The sequence below is a fragment of the Salvelinus namaycush genome, chromosome 5 (assembly GCF_016432855.1).
Source record: "Salvelinus namaycush isolate Seneca chromosome 5, SaNama_1.0, whole genome shotgun sequence".
Taxonomy (NCBI): Eukaryota; Metazoa; Chordata; class Actinopteri; order Salmoniformes; family Salmonidae; genus Salvelinus; species Salvelinus namaycush.
Genome location: NC_052311.1, coordinates 52596949 through 52607785, shown reverse-complemented (window position 1 = coordinate 52607785; position 10837 = coordinate 52596949). Strand labels below are relative to the sequence as shown.

Here is a 10837-nt window from a genome sequence, read left to right as displayed (position 1 = left end):
GCTGGCCATGCTTTCCACCTGGCTACCCCTACCCCGGTCAACAGCTCTGCACCCCCCACAGCAACTTGCCCAAGCCTCCCCCATTTCTCCTTCACCAAAATCCAGAAAGCTGATGTTCTGAAAGAGCTGCAAAATCTGGACCCCTACAAATCAGCCGGGCTAGACAATCTGGACCCTCTTTCTAAAATTATCCGCCGCAATTGTTGCAACCCCTATTACTAGCCTGTTCAAACTCTCTTTTGTATCATCTGAGATCATTAAAGATTGGAAAGCTGCCGCGGTCATCCACCTCTTCAAAGGGGGAGACACTCTAGACCCAAACTGTTATAGACCTATATCTATCCTACCCTGCCTTTCTAAAGTCTTCGAAAGCCAAGTTAACAAACAGATCACCGACCACTTCGAATCCCACCGTACCTTCTCCGCTATGCAATCTGGTTTCAGAGCTGGTCACGGGTGCACCTCAGCCACGCTCAAGGTCCTAAATGATATCATAACCGCCATCGATAAAAGACTATACTGTGCAGCCGTCTTCATCGACCTGGCCAAGGCTTTCGACTCTGTCAATCACTTCATTCTTATTGGCAGACTCAACAGCCTTGGTTTCTCAAATGACTGCCTCGCCTGGTTCACCAACTACTTCTCAGATAGAGTTCAGTGTGTCAAATCGGAGGGCCTGTTGTCCGGACCTCTGGCAGTCTCTATGGGGGTGCCACAGGGTTCAATTCTTGGGCAGACTCTTTTCTCTGTATACATCAATGATGTCGTTCTTGCTACTGGTGATTCTCTGATCCACCTCTACGCAGATGACACCATTCTGTATACTTCTAGCCCTTCTTTGGACACTGTGTTAACTAACCTCCAGACGAGCTTCAATGCCATACAACTCTCCTTCCGTGGCTTCCAACTGCTCTTAAATGCAAGTAAAACTAAATGCATGCTTTTCAACCAATCGCTGCCCGCACAAGCCTGCCCGTCTAGCATCACTACTACTCTGGACGGTTCTGACTTAGAAAATGTGGACAACTACAAATACCTAGGTGTCTGGCTAGACTGTAAACTCTCCTTCCAGACTCACATTAAGCATCTCCAATCCAAAATGAAATCTAGAATCGGCTTCCTATTTCGCAACAATGCGTCCTTCACTCATGCTGCCACACATACCCTCGTAAAACTGACTATCCTACCGATCCTTGACTTCGGCGATGTAATTTACTAAATAGCCTCCAACACTTTACTTAGACTACATCCAATTTGCTATCACAGTGCCATCCGTTTTGTCACCAAAGCCCCATATACTACCCACCACTGCGACCTGTATGCTCTCGTTGGCTGGCCCTCGCTTCTTATTTGTCACCAAACCCACTGGCTCCAGGTCATCTATAAGTCTTTGCTAGGTAAAGCCCCGCCTTATCTCAGCTCACTGGTCACCATAGCAGCACCCACCCGTAGAACGCGCTCCAGCAGGTATATTTCACTGGTCATCCCCAAAGCCACCTCCTCCTTTGGCCACCTTTCCTTCCAGTTCTCTGCTGCCAATGACTGGAACGAATTGAAAAAATCACTGAAGCTGGAGACTCTTATCTCCCTCACTATCTTTAAGCATCAGCTGTCAGAGCAGCTTACCGATCATTGCACCTGTACACAGCCCATCTGTAAATAGCCCACCCAACTACCTCATCCACATATTGCTACTTATTTTTTGCTCCTTTGCACCCCAGTATCTCTACTTGCACATTAATCTTCTGCACATCTATCACTCCAGTGTTTAATTGCTAAATTGTAATTATTTCGCCACTTTGGTCTATTTATTGCCTTACCTCCCAAATCCTACTACATTTGCACACACTTCATATAGATTTTTAGTTTGTGTTATTGACTGTACGGTTGTTTATCCCATGTGTAACTCTGTGTTGTTTGTGTCGCACTGCTTTGCTTTATCTTTGCCAGGTTTCAGTTGTAAATGAGAACTTGTTCTCAACTAGCCTACCTGGTTAAATAAACGTAAAATAAATACAAATTGTGTTTCCTCCAGCTCCAGATATTGATAAAGGTCTCCAGCAAAAGCTCCTTCCAATAATCCTTGAAGAACATGACACTGGAAGGGTTCTGACAAAACTGCTTTAGCCCAGGATGGATACTGGGATGCACATACAGTACCAGTCAAAAGTTTGGACACACCTATTCATTCTGGGGATTTTCTTTATTTTTACTATTTTCTACATTGTAGAAAAATAGAAGACCTCAAAACTATGAAATAACACATATGGAATCATGTAGCAATAAAAAAAGTGTTAAACAAATCAAAATATATTTAAGAATGTTGATTCTTCAAGGTAGCCACCTTGATGCCTCACTGACAGCTTTGCACACTCTTGGCATTCTCTCAACCAGATTCATGAGGTAGTCACCTGGAATGCATTTCAATTAACAGGTGTGCCATGTTAAAAGTTAATTTGTGGAATTTCTTTCTTTCTTTATGTATTTGAGCCAATCAGTTGTGTTGTGACAAGGTAGGTGTGGTATACAGAAGATAGCCCTATTTGGTAATTGATCAAGTCCATATTATGGCAAGAACAGCTCAAAAAAGCAAAGAGAAACAACAGTCCATCATTACTTTAAGACATGAAGGTCAGTCAATTGGAAAATGTCAAAAACTTTTAAAGGTTCTTCAATTGCAGTTGCAAAAACCATCAAGCTATGACGAAACAGGCTCTCATGAGGACCGCCACAGGAAAGGAAGACCCAGAGTTACCAATGCTGCAGAGGATAAGTTCATTAGAGTTACCAGCCTCAGAAATTGCAGCCCAAAAAATAAATGCTTCACAGAGTTCAAGTAACAGACACATCTCAATATCAACTGTTCAGAGGAGACTGCGTGAATCAGGCCTTCATGGTCCAATTGCTGCAAAGAAACCACTACTAAAGGACACCAATAATAGGAAGAGACTTGCTTGGGCCAAGAAACACGAGCAAGGTACATTAGACTGGTGGAAATCTGTCCTTTGGTCTGATGAGTCCAAATGTGAGATTTTTGGTTCCAACCGCCGTGTCTTTGTGAGACGCATAGTAGGTGAACGGATGATCTCCCCATGTGTGCTTCCCACCGTGATACATGGAGGAGGAGGTGTGATAGTGGTTTGCTGGGGACACTGTCAGTGATTTATTTAGAATTCAAGGCACACTTAACCAGCATGGCTACCACAGCATTCTGCAGCGATACGCCATCCCATCTGGTTTGCGCTTAGTGGCACTATCATTTGTTTTTCAACAGGACAATGACCCAACACACTTCCAGGCTGTGTAAGGGCCATTTGACCAAGAAGGAGAGTGATGGAGTGCTGCATCAAATGACCTGGCCTCCACAATCACCCGACCTCAGCCCAATTGAGATGGTTTGGGACGAGTTGGACCGCAGAGTGAAGGAAAAGCAGCCAACAATTGCTCAGCATTTGTGGGAACTCCTTCAAGACTGTTGGAAAATAATTACAGGTGAAGCTGGTTGAGAGAATGCCAAGAGTGTGCAAAGCTGTCATCAAGGCAAAGGGTGGCTACTTTGAAGAATATACATTCTAAAATATATTTTGATTTGTTTAACACTTTTTTGTTTACTACATGATTCCGTATTTGTTATTTCATAATTTTGATGTCTTCTATTATTCTACAATGTAGAAAATAGTCAAAATAAAGAAAAACCCTTGAATGAGTAGGTGTTTCCAAACTTTTGACTGGTACTGTAAGTATAGAAGATGAGATATCCACTCAAGCATCAGGGCAGGTTTCTAAGCTGTGCCAGGAACAGAGTACTGACTGAATCAAGGCTGTGACCAAAAAATGTTGATGTTAAAATAGAGGGCAACGTGGCAATAGGGCGCTGGGTGTGGTCTGGTGCGGAGACTGAGGGTATTGGGCCTGAGTGGGCAGTCTGCTACCCAGGTTAGCCCCCTCCTGCAAAGCACTTCCAGATTAGCCTCCATAAACTTCAGTGGCTCTCAGTCGTTGATAATGGTGCAACCCGGCAGTAGGTTTGCAACTACGTATGTGCTCAGCACTGCTTTTTCTGCCTCTGCTTGGCTCAGGGTCACTGGGTTGAAGGCCTCAGCCTTGTACTCTTGGTCGAGTCTCTGTTGTAGTTCCTCAAGGAAAGGTCCTATGTCACCTACCTCACAACACAAATAAAGAACAATACACAATAGGTGATTCAAGAGAGAAGGCTATTTCAGCTCAAGATACATTGCATGATGCTTGTCCATACATACACTACCGTTCAAAAGTTTGTGGTCAATTAGAAATGTCCTTATTTTTGAAAGAAAAGCTAATTTTTCTGTCCATTAAAATAACATCAAATTGATCAGAAATACAGTGTTAATGTTAATGTTGTAAATGACTATTGTAGCTGGAAACGGCAGATTTTTTATGGAATATCTACATAGGCCCATTATCAGCAACCATCACTCCTTTGGCACGTTGTGTTAGCTAATCCAAGTTTATCATTTTAAAAGGCTAATTGATCATTAGAAAACCCTTTTGCAATTATGTTAGCACAGCTGAAAACTGTTGTTCTGATTAAAGAAGCAATAAAACTGGCCTTCTTTAGACTAGTTGAGTATCTGGAGCATCAGCTTTTTTTTTTCCTCGGCACAGTCTTCGGGCAAGTGACCTGTGGAAAGTGACTGCAGGCATACACTGCAGGCATCTCTGGATGGCACCAGTAATCCCCTGGCCACTCACACTAGGAGCCACCCACAGCCCTTGCACTACAATGGTCTCCCCACCATCCACCAGCAGGACAAACTCTAACGCCACCTACAGGGTAAAGGGAATGATACAATTTCACAAAGTTGCATTCAAGATCGCAACATTTGGCTGCCTTTTCCATTCTTGATCAGTCAATCAACTACAAAGAATGGCGAGACAAAAAGATTAGTGTCTATTTGAAATAGATAAGTGCAAAGAGAGCAGTGAACACATACAAAGATTGACTCACCACTCTGCTATCCATTTTTGCAAGGAACACCAACCGACCAGGCTCTTCCAACCATCATTGACGTGTCAACCATGTAGTCCAAACCATCAAAACTGCTTTGACATATCCATGACCTGTTCAAAGTCAGAACTCCAGATGGTGTGACACACTTTTAGATTTTGCCATGATCCCCTGGTTTTGCTCTGACTTTCCTACTGCAAAAACGTCTCATTAGAGAATGTTGGCAAAAGTATAGGTCTTTTGAGTTCAATACGATACTGTAACTGTTCTTTTCCAGTATGTCCAGTACAATCTCTAATTCACTGCTACATTGTGCCCACACATTTTTCACACATAAATTGCCCTGCCGAATCAAAGGCGTAAAGTGGGAGGGACTTCGGGGTTATTTGACGTTTATGAACTGTACAATGTTGGTGTAAATGTACTGATTTATAAAAGGGACATGTTTTTGCATTATGGAATAAGTAAGAAACAGAGAGAAATCCACATACTCTATCAGTTAGTGATTTTAGAGCCAACGGTTGCGTATAGGCGACGCACATCCGTCGTGTCAGTATGGTTATTCGCCCTCCGGGATGATTGACATGAGAATTGCCAGCTGGATTTTTGGGAGAAATGCGTCTTACACTGGTTGATCTTTAAACACTACTCGTCTGCATTTTTCTCCTCACGTTGGGCCTACTATTGTTGTAATGTTCTTGAAGTAGACCTATATATATATTCGGAAGAATCATCGCTTCTGAAAACAGCAGCAGACAAGTAAGTTGTTTGTGGTGACATGAAGTTATAGTCGGAGAGTACAATGTAACACTTGTTTATCCTGCTTGACAGGGAACGGAATCCTACACATGACCGAGGTGTCGTGTCAAACTCAACATCTAATACGAACCAAGAAGGAAATCGTTTACGAATGTTGAATTTTAATGGATCAACTTTATTTAAGTTCCGGCATTTAATAGTGTGAGATCATTATCTGAACAATTGGCTGAAATATTCATGCAATAGCCTACGATATAGAAAACATACGTGTAGACAGACTATAGTTTATTAAATACTAATGGTGTGGGTCACGTGCTATTATTATTTCTGCTAGCCTAACTAGTAGGCCTACATATTAAATATGAGGCCAAAAAAGGGTAACAGTTGTGATTTTATGAGGGGGTACAATTGCTATTGAGAAAGCCTATCAGTTTTTAATACAACTGTGTGTGTGTGTGCGTGCGTGCGTGTACCAGGATGCTGATATCCTCTTGCGAAAGGACTCCCACTGATCAAACAGTAATAATAGATATAGCTCCACCCTTTAACAGCTCTCTGAGCAGTTGCCACACCTTCTTCATGCTTTATAAATCTTAACTTACAACAACATAGATATGAGTTTCAAACACTTTAATAACAAAGAGTTGTAACATTGACAGTGCAATAAGAGAAGTACACAAAAGTGAACTGAATTGATAAATATTTTGTAATACTTCTAACTGCTGTTTTGTTTCTTCTAGGACATGGATATAGAGAATGGAGAGCTGTTTTTCGGACACAAAGCAGAGGAGAGTTGGGGACTGGAAGGGCCATTTTCTTGCTCTGATGTTATCTATGCTGGCTCTGAAAAACCCCTGGATGAATGCACGGTAGACCCCCAAAGTGTGCGGATGGTTTCCCATTATGACTAGTTGTACAAAATAGTGAGCCAAGTTGTAAAGACCTGGGGCAATATTTACTCAACTTTATTTATTAACACATTATTAACATGTAATAATGTATTATACCCATTTGCTTAAAGTATTACCAAATTCCTCTCCATATGTTACAGGGTCTAAACGACAGCGAGCCAGAGGATGTGCTTTATGCCATCAATCCAAATGACGTCTTCCCTACCAGAGACCCAGTGGAGACCTCCTCAGAGAGCGACAGTGGCATCTCTGAGGAACCCTGCTCCAAGAGCCCCCTAACTGCCACGGTGGACCCCTCTCAGGTCCCCACAACTATCTATCAGGTGGTCTATGACATCAGCACCCTGGCCAACATCAAGACGGAGCCAGAGCAGCATAGTGTTGATGTCATTTCCATAGAACTGGGTGAGTGTGTGTGTGTGTGTGTGTGTGTGTGTACGCTAGCGCACACGCATATGTGTGTGTGAGTCCATGTGTGTTGGGTGGGAGTTTACTCTCTTTTCCTATGTCTTCTGCTACAGATGAGTGGAGTTCTCAGATGTTGATCTCGGAGTCCTGTATCGTCAACGAGTTACCCCTAGTATCCGCTGGTAGATTTGACCATGGTCACCTTTCTACCCTCTCTGGTTCCACCTCAGGCCCCACCAGTCCAGACAGCCCGCTGGTGAGACTTAAAAGGGGCAAGTTGACTCCAAAATAAGAGTTTTTTGGTATTTTCACACCACAAAAGTGGTCTTATGCCAAGATAAATCCATATTCAATGGCATCTGTTGTGAAGATCCCGCCGTATGCATTAGGACAAAGCTGCAGGGCTCAATCCCAAATGAATAGGGAATGTTTTTACCATCTAATTAGATGTAATTACATAGTGACAATCTTTCCCGCTTATTTATAATGGAGGCCTGCAAATTTATTGTAAAGATGTGGTGAAATCCATAGGCCTCAATCCCTAATGAATGGAGAAGATAGGCACAATAAGAAGATAGTGGGGGAGGGGGATTGTTAGTCTGAGACCCCGGTGGTTGTTCAAGTGTCTCTCTATGGGATTATGGCGGTGAGGATTATAAACACAATATCCTCTTCTCCTGATCAGCTTTACCCTGACCTCACACTGACTGAGGAGGAGCAGAAACTGCTGAACCAAGAGGGGATCTCTCTGCCCAACAACCTGCCCCTCACCAAGGTCAGACACACACGCACGGTAGATGGTACACTATTCTATGTACCCCAAATCCATTACTTCCCTGCATGCACTTGGATTACATTACTTTTGCATAACAACTTTGACATAACAAATTACTTTGCTGTATATTTTATATGATTTGACTGAAATTGAGGGAAATTGTTTAGCTCTGAGTTGAATTGCATCTAAATGTACTGGACTGAATTCCTTCTAGGCCGAGGAACGGATTCTGAAAAAAGTGAGACGCAAAATACGCAACAAACAGTCAGCCCAAGACAGCCGTCGCAGGAAGAAGGACTATGTGGATGGGCTTGAGAGCAGGTGAGGCCTGAGGCTTCGATTAGGCTCCATGAAAATTGGACCCACTTTGTAGTCCATGGTGGATAATATCCTCTATAAACAACTCACTTGCATTTCCTTAGCATTTTCATTTGTGGTACAACAGTGAGGCATGTGCAGTAGGAAGTCCTGACAATGGGTCCTTCTGTTCTATTCTGCCACTGAGTTATTGTTGACTCTCCCCAATGGGGTGACACTGCCGGACAGTAGGAATACTTTTCTGTCAGTGACCCTAGGTATTTTCTGTGTCTCAGGGCAGCAGCTTGCTCAGTGCAAAACAAAGAGCTGCAGAGGACCGTGGAACAGCTGGAGAAACACAACATGTAAGTAAATTGGCTAACATCACCTTTTTGCACTGATGATGCTCAATGAAGATGTCTGTGTCTTGTTAGTTCTGGTGTTTTTATAATATCTCCATGCACAGGTCTCTCCTGGCTCAGCTGCGCAGACTACAGTCGCTGATCAAGCAGACGGTCACTAAAGCAGCACAGACCAGCACCTGCGTCATGGTGAGATCAACATGTCTTTCATCCATGCCTTTGGGTACTTTCAGGGTGATCTTTAAAAAAAGTTAATTGAATGTGTGTCTGTTGTTTCCCATCAGATTATCATCTTCTCTCTGGGCCTCATCATCTTCCCAAGTTACAGCCCCTTCCACTGGGGCGCCTCATCCATAGAAGAGGACTATACACCAAAAGGAGGTTAGTTATCTATTTAGGAATTAATAATGGATCATTTTTCTTCTGAAAACTATGAAAGTTAAATAGCCTTCCCTCTTCTTTACCATTTCAGTTATCTCCAGAAACATCCTCACAGATCCTGCTTCATCCTTGCAAGCTGCTGAGGATGTGGACAACCGTATCATTCAGCCCGATTCCCTACCCGTTTCCCGTGACCTCAGCCAATCAGATCCCCCGGATGCTTCCATAATACTAAAGCAACCAATAGAAAGTCCCAAAATCACTGACATTGAGGGTGTGGCCCTGGAGGAGAGCCAACCAGGGAACAGCTCGACTCTGGTTGACGGGCTTACTGAACCTCTGGCCCTGGTGTCAGCAACAGGAAAAGGGAGTGCAAGCCTTGACCCCACCAAACCAGCCCACACTGATGAGATGTAGACATTGTTGATGAACTAGTTTGACAACATTCCATTTGCTTTATAGAGCTCTTCAAAGCTCCTTGAATTCATTATGAACAATGGACAAGTCCAATATGCGGCCCCATTACCACATTGGTTTTCAACAAGACCCCTTTGGGTGCCTTCAATGCCTAACCATTGCCTTACTCTTTTTTGGTGCTGTGGTGCAAACAAAGTTTAATCTGGGATTCGGTGGAATGGTCCTCAAAATGGGTTAAACATTTTTGACTGTTTTGACTTTTCTATTTAAGCACCACTTCTTAATGTTTGTATGGTAAAGGTTTCAGTACATTTCTAACTTTGAACTCCGAGGAGTTAGTTAGTACATCCTGTGGGAAGGATGAAGGTTGTTAGATTGTAGCCTCAAAAACACCACAGATATGAATATATTGTTTTGGCTATGCATACTTTAAGCAAGTCTTAGTGTACACCACACACACACTCCTTGAAAGTGAGCCTACACCGATGGATTATGTTTTGGACTAACTACCTACTCGTGTGCAAACTGTTTGTGAAACTGCCTAGCTAGTTTCTGACTGACATCTGTGCTCAATGTAGTTTGCAGCTCCCATAACTGAATGCTGAGAGACTCATTTTGCACTGTAAGCAAACTGTCATATCTTTTGCGTGTACTTAAAAATGTCCTTTGGCCCTCATTCGGTTAAGAGATAAACGGTGTGTACAATCCAAACATGTCCTTATCTTAAGCATGAAATTGTGGTCCAAATGTATACTCTTCACAGAACTTGCTATCCTAATTTTAGTGGTTGCTGGTGTACTATTTTATGTGCTTTACTTTACTTTTTATATTTATTAAAATGGGAACAATACTGGTTTTGCTTTATCGTAATTATACAGCCTACCTGAAGTTTGACTATTCAGAGCATTGAAGAAATCCATGAAAAAATGTATTGACAACTGCCATAACTACGCTTGCCCTGAGGATAATCTCATGCTTTTGAATGCTGTTGAAGATGACGAGTTCCCCTCTTTACCGGTTACTCCGTGCAAACCTCCACCCTCCAAAAAATCAAACATGGACTCTGACATCGTGGCTACCCTCTCCTTACTCATCAACTCCAGGTCTGACACCATTGAGACAATGGTAGGTGCGAACACCGTGGTAATCAAAGGCTTGAAAAAGACTGGAGTTTGCATGTGGTGTAATCAAGGATGTCAAAATGAGAGTGGCTAAAGTTGAAAACGTGCGTTAAAGGTGGAACAGGACGGGACGTAGACCCCGCTCCACCTCTGGCTCACCCCCCGTCGCAGGAGGCCCCGGACTGGAGACCGTCGCAGGAGGCCCGGACTGGGGACCGTCGCTGGAGGCCCCGGACTGGGGACCGTCGCTGGAGGCCCCGGACTGGGGACCGTCGCTGGAGGCCCCGGACTGGGGACCGTCGCTGGAGGCCCCGGACTGGGGACCGTCGCTGGAGGCCCCGGACTGGGGACCGTCGCTGGAGGCCCCGGACCGGGGACCGTCGCTGGAGGCCCCGGACCGGGGACCGTCGCTGGAGGCT

The 10837-nt window shown here is 43.8% G+C and overlaps 1 protein-coding gene across 2 annotated transcripts; it reads left to right on the top strand.

Annotated features, from left to right (window-relative positions):
• Positions 1-5578: 5578 nt before the first annotated feature.
• LOC120048466 (cyclic AMP-responsive element-binding protein 3-like protein 4) lies at positions 5579-10150 on the top strand. 2 transcript variants are annotated; one of them, XM_038994456.1, is made up of 10 exons: positions 5579-5746; positions 6487-6615; positions 6798-7062; positions 7179-7321; positions 7751-7840; positions 8055-8161; positions 8434-8502; positions 8604-8688; positions 8784-8880; positions 8972-10150. In XM_038994456.1, exons 2-10 carry the CDS (start codon positions 6490-6492, stop codon positions 9295-9297), a joined length of 1308 nt encoding a protein of 435 aa, XP_038850384.1. In that variant the 5' UTR covers positions 5579-5746; positions 6487-6489; the 3' UTR covers positions 9298-10150. The 2 variants fall into 2 exon arrangements, with proteins under 2 accessions (XP_038850384.1, XP_038850383.1); XM_038994455.1 differs by having other exon boundaries at positions 6487-6630.
• The last annotated feature ends 687 nt before the right edge of the window (positions 10151-10837 follow it).

Excerpts from the sequence above, each read along its gene's own strand:
- LOC120048466 (XM_038994455.1), top strand. The coding sequence starts at position 6,490 with ATGGATATAGAGAATGGAGAGCTGTTTTTCGGACACAAAGCAGAGGAG. Across the intron at positions 7,841-8,054 it reads ACAACCTGCCCCTCACCAAG|GCCGAGGAACGGATTCTGAA; the intron begins GTCAGACACACA and ends AATTCCTTCTAG. Across the intron at positions 8,881-8,971 it reads GGACTATACACCAAAAGGAG|TTATCTCCAGAAACATCCTC; the intron begins GTTAGTTATCTA and ends TTACCATTTCAG.